The sequence below is a fragment of the Perca fluviatilis genome, chromosome 4, assembly GCF_010015445.1.
Source record: "Perca fluviatilis chromosome 4, GENO_Pfluv_1.0, whole genome shotgun sequence".
Lineage (NCBI taxonomy): Eukaryota > Metazoa > Chordata > Actinopteri > Perciformes > Percidae > Perca > Perca fluviatilis.
Window position 1 is genome coordinate 16,149,125 of NC_053115.1, and position 18,121 is coordinate 16,167,245.

The window sequence follows — 18,121 nt, forward strand, 5'->3', positions numbered from 1 at the left end:
CACGCAGGCGTTGTTTTGGAGGAAGAAGTGAAAGGGGAAGAGTGAAGCTGGGGTAGATAGCTCGCTGGCAGACAAGCTTTCAAGCAAAGTGCCAAATTTACACAGCAGTTGTAGGTTATCTGCCTCGTCAATTTACAACACGGTTTTTGTTAGTGTTTACGCAAAGGGCAACACATTTTTCTAAGAATTTGAGACAAGGTTTTGCCAAATTAACGCTAGCTAACGAGTTCAGTGCCAGCGAGCTAGCTAACGTAACGCCTAGTTAGCCACTGACGCTAACTGTCCTAAACAATAACAGCTAGTTAGCTCGCATCCTGGTCGGTTCCCGACAAGAAGTCGCCACTCCGGTGTCCTGCAAGTTAAAAGTAAGTTCTTGAGACGAGAGCAGTCTATTCATATGCATAATGTTTGCTTACTCATCAATTCGTTCGGTGTCCTATTATAGCCAACGATAAAACAGCTAACGTTAACGTTAATGGTGGTGCAATGTTTTTCATGAAGCTGGTTGACAAAAACAAGGCCGGCCTGTGGCTCCTCTGGGTCGACTCCCACAAGGAAGGAGAACCTGGGAGAAGAGGTCGGTAGTTCGAACAAAGGACCGTAAAGAATCTGTCAAATGTTGACAGAGGGAATATCGGTTTCTCTAGCTAAATACTTCCGTTTTTACTTGGCGTTCATGCATACGTAGAAGGACCTACAAACTAACACGTTCTGTATGGTTCATAACTTATATGTCGAGGTGGATTTGACACCATGTCTTGTGTATCGAGTTTACACATGTCTTCTGTCAACAAGTCTGTATGAGAGAAATATCCGGTGTCTATACCTTGTGTTGCCAGGCAGACGGGACGTTGGCACCATGGTTTCTGCGTCAACATGTTTTTCTTTCGGTTGTGACTTGTTACTCACAGATCACGTACACGCCCATCAGTTTCTTGTTTGATTGGGTACTTAATTTAAAGATCTGATTTTGGCCCATTACTTGCGCCAAAAAGCTTGCTAAAATTGCTTGATAAGTCTAACCTGAAATCTACTGCGGTCCATGTTGTATTGGTTTTCAAAATCCTATTTATTACACAAGATTCAGATTTTGAACAGTGAGACATGTTACTGCTCTGTGGTATTGTTTTTAATGATCACTTGTAATAGTTGGCAACTGGCAAGCATATTCGAGTTTTCTCTAAAGTACCTGCTTGGTAGTTTGGATCAGCTCTATTTTATGATTTACTCATATCCAGTGAGTTGGCATGAATTGGTTGATTTTTCTGAATATAGTTCAGTACAACTTATGTTCATACAAGCTTGTCAAGCAAATTTTCATTTGAAGTGAACCTTCCTGTTGTTTTTTTTTCTATTTCATACAATCCTGAATTACATCAGAAGGTTAAAAATTTGTAAATGTTGGGAAACAACTTCTTTGACAGCATTATTTTATAGAAATCTTTTGCTGCACGTTATTGTATACTACTTTCAAACAATGTAGTATTGTGCTATAATTACATTTCATTAATTGTTTTCCATTCTATTAATATGCTTAGTCTTGACTATACTGTCTTGACTCTTTTTGTTAACCCTGGGTCACTGAACCATCTGTTTATCTCATGGACACTAAACCAAGATGCAGGTTATATATTTAAGCAGAGAAATAAAGATGTTTTGAGCATTGAGAAACATCTGAAGCCGTTCAAATCTATATGTAGTCCAGAGTTTGTTTGTGTCTGAGGGTGTGCATGCATATTCCATGTTAGAAGTGATCTTCATTTTGGTGTATTAGTGTATTTCTTAAAGCTTGAGACAGAATAACTTGGAATGTTTTTAGTGAGAAGAAACTTCCACCTGATTTCTGAGCCTCCTGTCAGAGATAAAAGTCTGCACTCAGGAATCAATGTCTAACGCTCTGCTGTTTGTCAAAGGTTCAAGACCTGAGTTGAGTTTCTTTTGTAATCATGTGACTGTGGTCTGAGCATGCCTAGACTTCAGTGATGCTGTTGTTCATGCTTCTGTCAGCTAATCAGTCACTGTGCTTCAAATTTACAGTACGGCAGTCACTGGAGTGCTGTGCTCGTTCCTTGTAAAAAATAATGTCAGTGTACTTTCCAGCTTCAACTGGAACTGAAATGTTTGTGTTTTATAGGTGTAGTTTCAGGATTTGGATTCATTTTATTCTTTGGTTGAGTCAGTTGAATCAAAGTTGTGTTTTTATTTATCTTTTTTGTCTTTAAAATAAAAAAAATAATTGGGCCCGTTTATCGCTGCTTGCAGCTTTAATTAAAGTATTGCTTATGTTGGCTACACCAAAAACCTGTTTGAGTTGGAGGATTGGTCTAAAATGTCTTTGTGCCAGATGTTTGTTTACTTATGCATAGAGCTGATGGGAAGTAGCCATGTTTTCTGTTAAACTGTTGTCTATCAGGTTGTCATGCTTCCCTGCCAAAACATGATGAAAGTAACCATTTGTATTCTCCCAAATCAGGGACAGAGTTGTTCATTAAAGACATTTTCATTAACAAATTGCAAACAGTATTACAACACATCTTCCTATATAGCTCTTTATGCTTTGTACTGTAAATACCCATATATTAATTTGGCCTTAAGTCACAGTTAAGATCATCTTTAGTGTTATAAAGATTTGATCATAAGCTACATATTCCCAAAAGACAGCTGCTACTGCTGCCATTCTCACTGAGAGTATGCACACCTACAGTAGACCTTCCACATTTTTCTTCTTGTCAGTAGCAATGTGCTAGACTGTTTACACAGAAAGAAGATAAAGCAGCCTCTTATGAAATCAAGGTTTATTTTAGCCTTATTTATTTTAGTCTGTTTAGCCTATTTGAGTAAGGTTTATAGATAACCCCTCAATACTTGAACATAGCCACATTTTATTTTATTTTACTACCCCACTGTTTATTTTGTAATATGAGTTTCCTCCATTAAAAGTCCTTATATTTTTGTCTGCCATGATGAAATATTTGAAGTTAGCGAGAATACTTCAGATAGGCAGAAGAAGGAACTGAAGATTAGCCTCTACAATTTTTAAATGTCTCAGACACCAATGATTAGGATTGACCGTACAGCTGATATTATTTTCACAGAATGCACCTCGTTGCTCCTTTGTGGCATTTCTACAATTGCACTGTTAACTTCCTCACTTTTGTGGTATCGTCTCCCACCTGCAACTTAGACATTTTCTAAATGAATTACATCAGCCAGACGGGAACAACACATAACTTGCTCACTCATTCATGTGTTGTGCAATATCTCAGATAATAATGTTGACATGTGGAGGACACACTGCATTTGTCCATTCAGAAAAATTACACGGATTGTCTAAGGTAGGCATTCAGGTAGCATCCGGCAGCTCCAGTGATTCGATGCACCGTGCAACGCTGTCCTTGTGGTTTCTTTTTTACCCTCAGAGGTTTTTAAGCGATCGAGGCAGGGATGTTTACTGTACGGTACTCTCAAAACAGACTGACAAGTCTGATCGCCAGTAACATGATTGGCCACTGTGTTGCGTTTTTCCAAAGGTTGAATCTGTCTCAACTTTTCCCCGCAGGCTGCTGCAGGTTTGTTTGGCACCCCTGTGCGGCCTAAACGCACTACCCCCATTCAAAATAGGGCTTTGACTTTTGCCCAAAAATCATATTCGAAGTTTGTTTGTTTATTAATATTAATATTTGTATATATTCAAATATTTATTAATAATATTTGGACCATTTAATGCCTTCACTAATACCTATATTGTTATCAAACTTAAGTTGTAGATGTTCTGTACATCAAAAATTACATTTGAAGACCTTACATAGAGTTTCAGGTTTGTATTATTATTTTTTTTTTAAAGTCACATGCGATACAATTATGTGTACATATAAAGACAGTAGGGCTTTAGATAAATAGACAGTGTCTCCCAAATCATTACGCTGTTGTAAGTGCTGGTCATTTTACATAATCATCTATATTACCAACACATGCTGTAGTAGGTTGTCTTGGCTTGGACTTGTAGTACAAAGAATGAGTCAGTCCTCTAGGATGTAACTTCCTGTCCTGCGTGAGAGAGAGAGAGAATGATGTGTTCCTCGTGATTTGTCCAACAGCTTAGAAAGCACATGACTGGAATGAATGGTTCTAACCTGATTGTTCCAGATGTATAAAACTAACACACATGTGTAGGCTAATGTTTTCCAAAGGGCCTGTGTGCATAGAAACAAATTTACCTTTTGTATGGATTTCAGTGTCCCTGAACAATAGGAAAACAGTAATTAGGTTGTGACGCAATGAAGAAGTTTGAAAGGCATTGTTGAGCACTGTCTGTATGCTAAACCTTGTTGTTTGTCTTTCTGCAGCTGTCAAAAAAATGACATCCAGGAAGAAAGTGCTCTTGAAAGTCATCATCCTGGGGGATTCCGGGTGAGTCACAACAATATTTCTCTCCTACATGTCAAAACCAGCAATTATCAGTTAGGTCTGTTCTAAAAATAGTTTGGTGGGAAGAAACCTAAATGCCAAGGTATTATTTTAGTTTTGAGTTGAATCATTGAAGATTGTTTTTTTTATTAGTTTTACTTCCTTAATGACAGGAATTATTACTCTGCCATCAGCTGTCTCTAGGCAGAACAGCCCTACTGTTTTTCAACTGGAGACCTAATAACACTTAGGCCTCTTTCACACTGGCTGCGTGGCGTTTTCTATGTCTTTTCTCACCAGAAACGTGTCTGACGCAGCGCTGCTGCTAGCCTTGTCTGTACAAATGTACAGTATGTTTCCCATTGATAAAATCGGCAGTATTGACGGCAAAATAGGCTACAGAATATTTCGTTCTATTTTGACAGGTGCAATATTTGAAAAATCGATAATTATTTATTATAATTTTTTTAAATTACATTTATATCTGCATTTATGTCAAAACCTAGAGACTTTCAAACATCAAAATGTCATTTATTAAATTTATTTGTGTCAAAATGACATATAAACATATTTTCCTATTCTATTCTGGAAACGCTTCCAACACGCTTGCGTGTCGCGTGAAAAATAGGCGTCAGTTCTATTTCGGCGCGGCTTGAGTCCGAGACGTGCGTGTCACGCCGGTAGTGTGAAAGCTCTGACCTGTTAACATGGGAGCCGAAATAAAAACGGACACACCACGCAGCTGACACGCTCACGCCACGCAGCCAGTGTGAAAGAGGCCTTAACCACTGCCATTAGCTTTCATGCTAAGTACTGCATGGGGTTGTCTGTTAACAGTAATTGCATTGCTATGCAAAGACTATTAAGGGCACTTGATGTTTCACAGCCTTTATTAAAAAATGTAAGTTTAATAAACTGTAATAATAGATACTGAAGCTGGGTGATATTGGAAAAAATAAAATCTCTACTGAAAATGTAGTCTCAGTGCTGTGTCAGCGATGGAGTATGGTCTGGCTACACCGCTTATCTATTCAGGGATAGGGGGAAAAAACTCCCTGGCTTGTTTGTATTTATTTAAACCAATTACAACCGTCCTGGGCGGCACTAAGCCTCAATAGCGGAGATAGTGCACCGGATGTCAGGCTTTATCCCAGCAATGTACATCCGTTGAGCCAGACTACTTTATAGGTGACAGAAATAATGGGGGCTAATCTCATTGTAATTTAAGTGTCATTGACATTATCACATGGGTAAAGTGGCTACTTCTCTACAGACTGAAGTAGATACACTTGGGAGGTGGTTTGAGCAATCAGATTTCAATCCGTCTGTAATGCCTGCCTCTTGGTTGCATATTGATTACATCCATATGGTATATTTCCCAGCTCTAAATGATTCTAGGAAATCTCATTACTGCATAATTCATACAAGCCATCAGGCAACCTGCATCACCTGTATCCTGCTGTCTGTTGTCTTTTACTCTCAGTGTTGGAAAGACCTCCCTAATGAACCAGTATGTGAACAAGAAGTTTAGTAACCAGTACAAAGCTACAATAGGAGCAGACTTCCTGACTAAAGAGGTGATGGTGGATGACCGGCTTGTTACAATGCAGGTACAGTACAATTGCAGCTGGAAAGGTTACATCTTGGAGAATTAAACTGTTATTTGTTACTTTCTTTTACTAGACCCACACCACGGCATCACTGTTTTGCATTATCTCCACGGTTGTTAATATTTTTTAGCAGTCTTCTCCTATTTACCAAACTTTTTTGTCTCCTTGTGGTTGTCTGTGGTAGATCTGGGACACAGCTGGCCAGGAGAGGTTCCAGTCTTTGGGTGTTGCGTTCTACCGTGGAGCAGACTGCTGTGTGCTGGTGTTTGATGTCACCGCACCCAACACCTTCAAGACACTCGACAGCTGGAGGGATGAGTTCCTGATCCAGGCCAGCCCTCGAGATCCTGAGAACTTCCCCTTTGTGGTGCTGGGCAACAAGATTGACTTGGAGAACAGACAGGTTGGTATCAGTGGACCTCATTTTAAATCATTACCCATGAGGCATTCAAATGTCAGATCCCTCAAACTCCAAGGCCCATTTCCAATGTCCACCCTAACAGACTGTCTACGCCTACACATGTTTCAGCTGTGTTTTGCTTCCGACATGCATGCTTAACTACATTAATAGGTTTTCGGCCCATGAGAGTGCTGTTGAAATGCTTCTGTGCACAACAGCATGTGGCTTTTGGTGGCTGGTGTACAGAAGGAGTGAGGACTGAGCCCTCAACGACTCAAATTTAAAAATAACAGTCATAACCAGCATAAGTGCCTGTGTGCAAGTGTAGACAAGCACAAACTGCTGTATGAAGAATGAAGGAGCACTTAGTGAAAACACAGAAGTCACTTTACCTGGGCAAAGTAATTTCTCTTAGTAAAATTCAAAGCTCAGTTATGTAAGTTAATAAAGATCAGTGTTTGTTACTCACTCTCTGAGAATGGCTTAATAATAGCATATTATTAGTGTTAGATCAGATGCAAACACCATACCCTATAACAAAGAACTTTGCACAGTGCTTGCTGCAAGGTACATTTGTTCTTGCTAGCTTTTTTGGACTTCTGTCATTCCAGTTTTTAACATTAAAGTTAATGTTCACACAAAGTGTCCATATAAACATCAAAAGGTTAGAGACCCATTTGCAGCCTTGTGCATCACACTCTTTTGGGGGAAGGGGTGCATTTTGTGGTTATGTTATAGTGACAGCAGAGATAAAAAGGGGAAATACGGAATAGTATGTATCTTAACCACTCTGCCACTAGACCCCCACTTGTGCTTCAGTCTTGAGAATCCATAACGATGGACATGGGAACTTTATAATTTTCATGGCGTATGATGCTCACCTGGTAGAGCGCACGCCCATATATAGAGGTTCACTCCTCGAATCAGCGGCCGCAGGTTCGACTCTGACCTGCAGCCCTTTGCTACAGGTCATTCCCCCTCTCTCTCCCCTTTCATGTCTTCAGCTGTCCTATAAAAATAAAGGCCTAAAATGCCCAAAAATAATTTTTAAATATTTTTTTTTTTTTTTTTGAAAAAAAAAAAAAAACCACCCTTTCTTTTTCCCTCCTTTTTTTTTTTATTTTCTCTTTTTTTTTTAATAAAAAACCCCCCCCACCCCAACGCCCCTGGCTCGTGTCAGAGTAAGAACAACATCCCCTACTTTGAGACCAGCGCCAAAGAAGCTATAAATGTAGAACAGGCATTCCAGACAATTGCACGTAACGCCCTCAAACAAGTGAGTTACAGTTCCTTGAAATGAAAATGAAAGACGAAAGAAGATGTGTGCTTCATTTATTTGCATATTATGATGCAACAATAATAGCTGAATAATTTAAAACCCAGTCTTTTTTTCTGTCAGCTTATTTCCTATGCTGATTATTTTCTCTATTTTGCTGCCTTTCAGGAGACAGAGGTGGAGTTGTATAATGAATTCCCAGAGCCCATAAAACTGGACAGGAATGACAGAGCTAAACCTTCAGCAGAAAGCTGCAGCTGCTAAGGGATAACTTGGACCATCTTCTCTCTTGGCTTTCTGAAACACCCCGTCACCGGTTACATCACCTGCACCTCGCTCCCAGGGAAAAAGACTTCCCTACTGGTCTTCCTCCTTCATGCCATCGGTTCATTCCATCGACACAACCCTTCACGCAGTATGCTGCACATGGATGTACCCCACACACGCACACACACAGACACACTTAGTACAAAAATGAATACACTAGCGTACACAAGCTGACAAATCCAGTGCCCAAAGATCACACAAGAGAAGAATGACACCCCTTCTGACCCCACAGTCCCTGACTCAATAGTGAGCTATCTCCTGTCCCGACCACCCATTTTTCTGACTCTCACACTGAGGGGGCAAGATGGAGCTAGTTCAAAGAGTGCAATTGAGAACTCTAGATATAATTGCCCATATATATATATATATATATATATATATATATATATATATATATATATATATATATATATATATATATATATATATATATATATATATATATATATAAATAAATAAATATAAATTGGTGTTATTTCTCAAGCCAATCTGAAACGCATATTTGTTTTTTTGCACTTTCTTTTTATGTTTTTGCCTTTTTAAATATTATAGTGGGATGACTGATTTTGGGCAACGTCTGCTACCACACAGCTTTTAGTAAGCTTCAAATTATACCTCCTCACTTGTTTTTCCTGTCAAATATATCAAAAATATATCCCCTGAGAATCTGTTGAACACTTTTGGTGATCGTACTGCCTTTTCCCTTCAAGGTTGTGTGTTAATTGGTTCATAACTGCCTCACACTACAGAGGAAATGTACCTAAGTAGACATTAAGTCAAAGGTGATAATGCAGTCACAGTGTAAAACATGGATTAATTCCTTGATATATTAATATTTGCCTTTTATGTAACATTACTTGTACTGCTACTATTACTGCTGTATGTGTTATGTCCTTTAGCAGACATCTTTCAACACTATGGAATTACAACACGTGTCAACAATACAGCATACACCTGTCTTCTGTCATGTCTTTGTTATTGCTGTTCTCTCTATCTGCTTGTAGCTCAGGTTGGCTAAGTACTTACTATTTTTAACTGATTGTGCATTACAGTGTATAGATGGTAAAGGTAAATGACTGATTGATTGAACTGAAATGGATGTTCTCTCTTTCCATTTTAAGAAAAGATCCAACATTTTGACCTGGTATTTCTTCTCCTTATAGAAAAAAAAATCACTGCGATGCCAATGATGTTGTCAAAGAAAATTGGGACGTCAAATAAAACTCTTGAATATATCAATGGTCTAGCATTATGTGTCCCAATTTCTGTTTGTTAAATCTCTTTGTTTCTTTATGCATCCACTTGCATAGTGAAGATATACTTATCTTTGTGGCTTTCCTATGTTCCTAAGAGTGACTTAAAACATTTTTGTGATACTAAACTTGGATGAACTGCAGTGTTTGAAAATGTGGTAAATGGTGGCCGGGTTGGCTCAGTGGGTAGATCAGTTACTTGGAGGTTTATTCCTCGATGCAGAGGTCCAGGGTTCAAATCTGGCCTGTGATAATTTCCTGCATGTCTTCCCCCTTTCTCACCTAGCTGTCCTGTCAAAATAAAGGTGGAAAAGCCCAAAAAATAATCTTAAAAAAATAAAAATGTGGTAAATGCCCCCACACAGGTGTGTTTACTTCTTTTGGCTGATCAGACCTCTCCTCAGAAGTGTGAGTGTTCACAAGGTGCTTGATTGACAGCTCCCTAACTCTCCTGTTAGTGTGGCTGCATCTCAGCCTGTACACTCACTCCTTGTTCACCCATTACATATATGTATTATTAATAATATTTTATATATATACACACGCACTGTGTTCCAAATTATTATGCAAATTATATTTTACACTGATTTTTCTAAATAGTCGATGCAAATGATATATATAATATAATTTTCAAGTCACCAACCGTTAGGTTATCAGTCGAATTTCATTGAACAAACCACCCAATGAAAACTTGACAAAATTCACTGTTCCAAATTATTATGCACAACAGAGTTTCAAAACGTTTTATAGGTTGTAAAGAACTGAAAATGGTCATTTGCTGAATTAGCAGCATTAGGAGGTCATATTTACTGAAATCAAAAGCTATTTCAATAAAACACATCTTAACAGGGCAAGTTACATGTTAACATAGGACCCCTTCTTTGATATCACCGTCCCCATTCTTGCTTGAAACTTGTGAGTTTATGGACAGTTTCTGCTTGAATTTCTTTGCAGGATGTCAGAATAGCCTCCCAGAGCTGCTGTTTTGACTCCCACCCTCATAGATGTTTTGCTTGAGGATGCTCCAATGGTTCTCAATAGGGTTGAGGTCAGGGGAGGATGGGGGCCACACCATGAGTTTCTCTCCTTTTATGCCCATAGCAGCCTATGACAGAGGTATTCTTTGCAGCATGAGATGGTGCATTGTCATGCATGAAGATGATTTTTCTACAGAAGGCACGGTTCTTCTTTTTGTACCATGGAAGAAAGTGGTCAGTCAGAATCTCTACATACTTTGCCAAGGTCATTTTCACACCTTCAGGGACCCTAAAGGGGCCTACCAGCTCTCTCCCCATGATTCCGGACCAAAACATGACTCCGCCACCTCCTTGCTGACGTCACAGCCTTATTGGGACCGCTACTCCATCCATCTGGACCATCCAGGGTTGCATGGCACTCATCAGTAAACAAGACTGTCTTCATGTATTTCTGGGCCCACTGCAACCATTTCTGCTTGTGAGCATTGGTTAGGGGTGGCAGATTAGTAGGTTTATGCACAACTGCAAGCCTCTGGAGGATCCTACACCTTGAGGTTTGCGGGACCAGCAGCTTCAAATACCTGTTTGCTGCTTTGTAATGGAATTTTAGCAGCTGCTCTCTTAATCCGATGAATTTGTCTGGCAGAAACCTTCCTCATTATGCCTTTATCTGCACAAACCCATGTGTGCTCTAAATCAGCCACAAATCTCTTCGTGTAACTTGCCCTGCTTATACCCTAATGGTTGGTGACTTGAAAAGTATATATATATATATATATTTATATATATATATATATATATATATATATAAATATATATATATATATATATACATATATAGGGATGGGCATCGTTTGGATTTTAACGATTCTGATTCCAATTCCGATTCTTCCTTTCGATTCCAGTTCTTATCGATTCTTGATTCCGATTCTTTGAGTGGGAGTTGAAACGGGTTAGATGCTTATTTCACAAATAAGAGGAAAGTTTTATTTTGATTCATAGGTGGGTTGCAGTTTTACAGCTTTTACAATGCAAAATAAAGCCACACTAGAGCTCCGCTTCCAGTGCTGCACGGCTGCAACACAACAAGCGCCTGGCTGCTATGGAAACCAAAACTTGCGCATATTAAATTTGGAACCTGTGATCAGATTTCAAACCAAATCCTCCAAACGATTCCAAACGATTCCAATAAAGAAACGATTCCGATGGAATCGTAATTTTTGAAACGATTCCGATTAGGAATCGGTTCTCGATGCCCAACCCTATATATATATATATATATATATATATATATATATATATATATATATATATAAATATAATATAATTTGCATCGACTATTTAGGAAAATCAGTGTAAAATATAATTTGCATAATAATTTGGAACACAGTGTATATACCCATCCTACATAAGAATTACTCAAAAGTTCACTTTATAACAAGTAGTAAATTAAAATGTCATACAGCCACAGCATAGGTTCACCTAATTTTAGTGTCATTGCAAAATGCTGTGGGTCTGCATGGCCTTGAAGAACACAGCCATGCATCCAATGCATTGTTATGTGCCTTAGTAGGAAAAGCACAAGTGTACTAATACCATAAACAAGTGAATCATGACTGTGAGCCAGCATGCACAATACCAACTAATTACTGTTCCTACTGCAATATATCTTCTATGTCCAAGGCCTGTAGACCTTTTTTACAGCAGACATTTTGGACTGTAATAGCAGGAAAAGCATTGATAACATTAACGGCTGCATTCCAGGGCCTGGGTTTGTGTATCTTATGACTTACTGGGACACTTAATTAAACTGAGCCATCATTAATGTTGTGCCTATGTGTTTCCTATATGAAACATGTCTATTCCCATGTCTGTTTAAGCTAATACAGTTCAGTAGTTATGTACCAAAATAATATAGTATGCAGATACTCTGCTTTTTCCTTCACTGAATCTGCTATCCTGCACGTTGCCTTACTTTAGTATACTTAGAAGGGCTGCAGCCAGGATTTTAGTCCAAATTTCCGCAGCACAACTCCATCTAGCTGAGAAATTTCTGACAAGCCACTAGCAAAACTATACAATGTTTTTTTCAGTTATATTTACTGTAGCCTATATTTGATACTCTTCAGTCCTGTTTTAGATTTTTTTTAAAGGCTTTTCTAAACTGTCAGGATTGCCAGGCGCTGCAAGAAAAAGACTAGGATCATCATTAAAGGAGTGGCATTAAAGATGTATTTTTATATGATTTCACTTGACAAATGGTTGGTTGATTGATTGATTGATTAATCAAACAGAAATTGCATTTGTGGCAAGTTTAGAAGAAAAAATTGACTGTGGGCAAGACTAGTACTGTACAGAAACTCAAACTGGAAATGAAAAGAAACTTAAACACATATTTGATTACAGTAATAAGCAGGTAGAAGGTTATTGCAAGTTCTTAATTATGTGGTGAGGAAAAATATTATAATATAATATTATAGTATTGCTGAAAATCGCACAGTTTAATTACATGCATGTAGATTCACAAGATTTACTGCTCTTGCTAATTTTGCACAAAACTGCGGTTGCTTTAATTAAAGAGGCAGCTCGAAATAGGAAGCAGAGTTAGTTCCGTTATGTTCACGGAAAAGGAGAATGCGGAAAAGCCCTCATAAGTGTAACGTTAACGTTAGCTACTTCCGCCTTTAGCCGCCTCTCATCACACAGAGAAATGGTAAGACAAATTAGACATATGTGCTGATATAACAACACAGTTTAATAGTTACATATATATATATCAGACCTGGTCTGCATTCATGTTGGAAGGCGCAGCTTGGTTTCCCTCTAACGTTAGTCTTATTTGGACTAGCTAAGCAGGTAGTTAGCTAGCAGGCTAACGTTAGCTGGTCTGTTTCCTAGCAAAAAAACATCCGAGATAATAGAATCCTACTTCGTCATAGTGCATACAGATGTTGATAGAATGTTACTATTATTATGACGTGTGAAGTTGGCCGTAGCTCCGTAGTAACACTTTGTTGCTAAATAACGTAGAATGCGAACTACAATGATGGACACGATCTGCTGAATTAACGTTAGCTGACTCTGTTACCAGCGGAACTGATACACCCAGATGATGTTGTGTTGCATCGCTGCGTTGTCCCTCCCTCAGCTTTTATTTTTTTTATTGTTAAATTAACATTTGTTTATATGGGTCAACACTACCAGTAACGCCAACACTTGTTGAACTAGCTAACTGAGCTCTTGTGCGTCCCAGCACAAGAGCTCAGTTAGCATGTCCAGATGTTGTGGTGGAGTTGCAAATTCCCTCAGCTTTTCAACATTTGATTAAATTGGTGACAACTTATTACAATTGTCCCTGCCTTTCTCAACAGATTGTGGTTTTATGTTCTCAAGCGTGGCAAAGTTATTGGCTTTATGCTAGTAAAAAAACATCGCTCTGGAGTATAGCTTTATCAATATACTGGATTTCTGATGGCAATTAACAATATATTGTCTGATGTCTTTTGACGTAAATGCATAATAAACAGAAACTGAAAAAGGTCCTGTTCTCCGATATTCACTGGTCTGGGATTGCCTCCACACGGTTCTCACAGACTCGGCCGTCAGCATCAGATACCGACGCTCTGAGGAAAAGATTGATCAGTTTTGTGTTGCATTAAGCTATTCAAAAAATGTATATCTTAGTAAACATCTACACATTTGAATACGTCTTCATGGAGTTTTCCCTGTGCCACATTATGAATTCGCACAGGGCAATATTTTGGAAGGAATTTTATTTCTATAGCAATGTTCAGTGATTTTTATATTCACATTCTGGCAGAATTGTTTTGATGATTTGCAGATTGTGATACTTTGTGGCATTATACACTCACCTTAAGGATTATTAGGAATACCTGTTAAATTTCTCGTTAATGCAATTATCTAATCAACCAATCACATGGCAGCTGCTTCAATGCATTTAGGGGTGTGGTCCAGGTCTAGACAATCTCCTGAACTCCCAACTGAATGTCAGAATGGGAAAGAAAGGTGATCTAAGCAACTTTGAGCGTGGCATGGTTGTTGGTGCCGGATGGGCTGTTTAGAGTATTTCACAATCTGCTCAATTACTGGGATTTTCACGCACAACCATTTCTAGGGATTACAAAGAATGAAAAACATCCAGCATGCTGCAGTCCTGGGGGGCGAAAATGCCTTGTTGATGCTAGAGGTCAGAAGAGAATGGGCCGAGTGATTCAAGCTGATAGAAGATCAACTTTGACTCAAATAACCACTCGTTACAACCGAGGTATGCAGCAAAGCATTTGTGAAGCGACAACACGCACAACCTTGAGGCAGATGGGCTACACCAGCAGAAGACCCCACCGGGTACCACTCATCTCCACTAAAAATAGGAAAATGAGGCGACAATTTGCACGAGTTCTCCAAAATTGGACAGTTGAAGACTGAAAAAATGTTGCCTGGTCTGATGAGTCTTGATTTCTGTTGAGACATTCAGATGGTAGAGTCAGAATTTGGCATAAACAGAATGAGAACATGGATCCGTCATGCCTTGTTACCACTGTGCAGGCTGGTGGTGGTGGGGGTGTAATGGTGTGGGGGATCCCTCTCACCTTCAGAACTGCCTTCATTCTTTGTGTCATTGATTCAACAAGGTGCTGGAAGCTTTCTTTAGAAATGTTGGCCCATGTTGATAGGATAGGGTCAAACACGGTATTAGTACGGTGTTCCTAATAATCCTTTAGGTGAGTGTATGTGACATGATCGATTAAAAGTCTTTGTACATTACATATTATTCTGCAGTTCTGTAATTTCCGCAACTTGTAAGGTCATTTGAGTAAAAATGTCATATTTTAAACTGTTCAATTTAGGGTTTGGGGAAAAAATCGATGCAGCATAGCATCGCGATATTTTCTGTGGAAATACCGTATCGATACACAGATGCCAAGTATCGACCTATTATTATATATGTGTTGGTCAGTTTGTCTGCTTGACAACCCCATTTTGTTGCAACAAAATTGAAGTGAGATGAACAAACAGAGAAATGTATCTTTTTAGATAAAACAGATGTTGACAATTTCCTTTTTGGGGACATATTTTGAAATTGGGAAAAATTTGAAGTTGGAAAAAAGGTAATAAATTGTGATAAATAGCAGAATATTGCAATATATTTAAAATCGCAACAATATCGTAGCGTGACATAAGTATCGTGATGATATCGTATCGTGAGACCTCTGGTGATTCCCACCCCTAATTCAATTAAACTGTGTGACATGTTGTGGCTTAGCCTCTGCAGTTTGAATGCATTCATTATCCAGAGTTATCCAAACATTGTTTCATGTCAGGAGCACTTTCCTGGCATCATGGAGTTAAGATGAATTGCTGGTTGTGTCATGACTAGGGTTGGGTATCGTTTGGTTTTTTTTCGGTAAATCGATACTTTTAAAACGGTTCCGGTGCCTAAACGGTGCCTGAATCGGTACTTTTCAATAAAGTAAAAAAAAAAATAAGAAAAAAAATAAGGGTAGTAAACAACAGTCAGTGACTTGTTTATTGCTAAGGACATGGTCAAAATTAAAGATTTAATAATAATGTAATAACTATAACAATAATAAGTTATTTCACCAGTAAATTGCTGTTGAACCCCAGATGGGAAAAGGGTATTTTACAATTACTGTGAATGCACCACGAGGCTACCTGTTTTAAGTGAATGCACCGTCTGTGTTGTTTAATTCCGACAACGGCAGCTGCAAGTGAACGCACCGTCTGTGTTGTTTAATTCCGACAACTGCAGCTGCAAGTGAACGCACTGTCTGTGTTGTTTAATTCCGACCATATAAACATACTGTATATCTATGAATTGCGACAACGGCTGCTGCTGCGCTGCAGAGCAGACTGTTACATCCCGCTGTTGAAGTCCTCCACAGTGAAATCCAGTCACACTTTACACAGTTTAACGTTAGCTGTCAAAATTTTACCGGTGTTTAATCCAGCTGCTAGCTAAAGGTAGGCTAACGTTACATGCTGTCAGGTGTAGTGTAAAGTCAAGCACCGAAATGAGGCACCGAAATTTTCGTTCTTATTCGGTCTCGTTACTACCGTTTACGTCGGCACCGGTTCCCTATTGGCAGTTTCGGTACCCAACCCTAGTCATGACCCAAAGGGAACAACCAGAAGCACTCTCGGTCGAGTTAAGGCAGTCAATGTCTTTATTCTGTAGAAAGTTTTCAGGTGAAGTGAAACTAGGGAAGAGTGCATATTTAAAATCTGTTGATCCACACAACTTCTCACAAGTTGGTCTCAGTTCTGCCTGCCTGTAGATTCAGACATTCTTCTTAAGAACTGAGTCTCATCTACTCTTTTTCGCTTTCCTTCCTCAGACGGCAACCCTGCGCCCATATCTCAATGCAGTTCGTGCGACCCTGCAGGCCGCCCTCTGCCTGGAGAATTTCTCCTCGCAAGTGGTGGAGAGACACAACAAGCCAGAGGTGGAAGTACGGTGGGTGTGATTTTTGAAAACGGCACACCCAGCAGCGCATGGAATCGGTTTCACCTCTTAGTGCCTGTGGACTGATTTGTGATTTTCACACTTTTTAGGAGTAGTAAAGAGTTGCTTCTTCAGCCTGTGATCATCAGCCGTAACGACAAGGAGAAAGTTCTGATTGAGGGCTCCATCAACTCTGTCCGAGTCAGCATCGCTGTCAAGCAGGTCTGTCAGGCTGTCGTCAGTGTGCCAATTATGTGTTTAGAGATCCTGATACAAAACAGATGGTCGCTTAGCAATTGGTGATTGATGTAAAGATCAGAACTGTATCTGTAATCCTGAATGTTTCTTCTAAATATTCTGCTGCTGCAGGCAGATGAGATTGAGAAGATTCTGTGCCATAAGTTCATGCGTTTCATGATGATGAGAGCAGAGAACTTCTTCATCCTGAGGAGGAAACCAGTGGAGGTAAGTGGGCGTTGAAAGTTGTCACATTTACAGGGTTCCCACACATACTTATTCAGTTATTCTTTTCTTTATATGAAATGTAGTGCCCTGAATGACCTTAAATGGTTAGAGCTACATGTAGTGGGAACCTTGTTTGTTTCTTTTTTTTCTCCCCATTGTCAGTTATTGCTGTTTAAAGTTTAAAACACTGTTTTGTCATCCATCTTCATTTCGCAGGGCTATGACATCAGTTTTCTCATCACCAACTTTCACACAGAGCAGATGTACAAACATAAACTGGTGGACTATGTCATTCATTTCATGGAGGAAATTGACAAGGAGATCAGTGAAATGAAGCTGTCGGTCAACGCCAGGGCTCGTATTGTTGCAGAGGAGTTCCTCAAAAATGTAAGTTGTAGTTTTTCTGCGTCTCACTGCTCGCATCGATGGCAGCATTACGCACAAGTGGTTAAGTTTTTGCATCGTTTTTACATGAGGGTGTCTTGAGTTTTGTATGGTAGGACTTTGATTCAGTCACGTATTATGCTGTTATTTAACGGCTAGAATGTTAATATTACAGGTGATGAAGTTACACTATTGGTAGAAAGAAAGTTAATATAATTCTTTTGGTCTTTTAGATTTACTGTAGCTCAGACATTGTTTTGTTTTTTCTTGCAGTTCTGAAAGAGAGGAAAACCTGGAAATACATTCCTTTCACCAATCTTGGCCGTCACTGTGGAGCTTTCACATCACAGAGCTGAGAGGAGACAAAATCTGATTAGCCAAGACAAGTTGAGAAACATAAGACGTACAATAAAGATGTACAGGCCAATGGAGTTTTGCCCTTTAACCTTAAAATGCCCCTTGCTCAAAAATATTGATTTTTGTACATAACCAGACATTAATTAATTTCTGACTTCAGAACATTAGAAGCTAGGGCAGG

General features: G+C 39.1%; 2 protein-coding genes across 2 annotated transcripts; both read left to right on the forward strand.

Moving 5' to 3' along the window:
• On the forward strand, positions 1 to 8,385 carry LOC120557902 (ras-related protein rab7-like). Its single transcript, XM_039798595.1, has 6 exons — positions 1 to 365; positions 4,347 to 4,410; positions 5,891 to 6,017; positions 6,202 to 6,445; positions 7,590 to 7,693; positions 7,862 to 8,385. The coding sequence occupies exons 2-6, from the start codon at positions 4,358 to 4,360 to the stop codon at positions 7,955 to 7,957; spliced, it is 624 nt and encodes a 207-aa protein (XP_039654529.1). The 5' UTR covers positions 1 to 365; positions 4,347 to 4,357; the 3' UTR covers positions 7,958 to 8,385.
• Positions 8,386 to 12,835: 4,450 nt separating this feature from the next.
• Positions 12,836 to 18,014, forward strand: arpc4 (actin related protein 2/3 complex, subunit 4). The gene is made up of 6 exons (XM_039798001.1): positions 12,836 to 12,963; positions 16,628 to 16,746; positions 16,845 to 16,956; positions 17,104 to 17,199; positions 17,416 to 17,586; positions 17,857 to 18,014. Exons 1-6 carry the CDS (start codon positions 12,961 to 12,963, stop codon positions 17,860 to 17,862), a joined length of 507 nt encoding a protein of 168 aa, XP_039653935.1. The 5' UTR covers positions 12,836 to 12,960; the 3' UTR covers positions 17,863 to 18,014.
• The last annotated feature ends 107 nt before the right edge of the window (positions 18,015 to 18,121 follow it).

Coding starts and splice junctions, on each gene's coding strand:
- LOC120557902 (XM_039798595.1), top strand. CDS start 4,358: ATGACATCCAGGAAGAAAGTGCTCTTGAAAGTCATCATCCTGGGGGAT. Junction 6,446..7,589: donor TATCAGTGGACCTCATTTTA/AATCATTACCCA, acceptor ACGCCCCTGGCT/CGTGTCAGAGTAAGAACAAC. Junction 7,694..7,861: donor CACGTAACGCCCTCAAACAA/GTGAGTTACAGT, acceptor GCTGCCTTTCAG/GAGACAGAGGTGGAGTTGTA.
- arpc4 (XM_039798001.1), top strand. Junction 16,747..16,844: donor AAGCCAGAGGTGGAAGTACG/GTGGGTGTGATT, acceptor CACACTTTTTAG/GAGTAGTAAAGAGTTGCTTC. Junction 16,957..17,103: donor TCAGCATCGCTGTCAAGCAG/GTCTGTCAGGCT, acceptor CTGCTGCTGCAG/GCAGATGAGATTGAGAAGAT.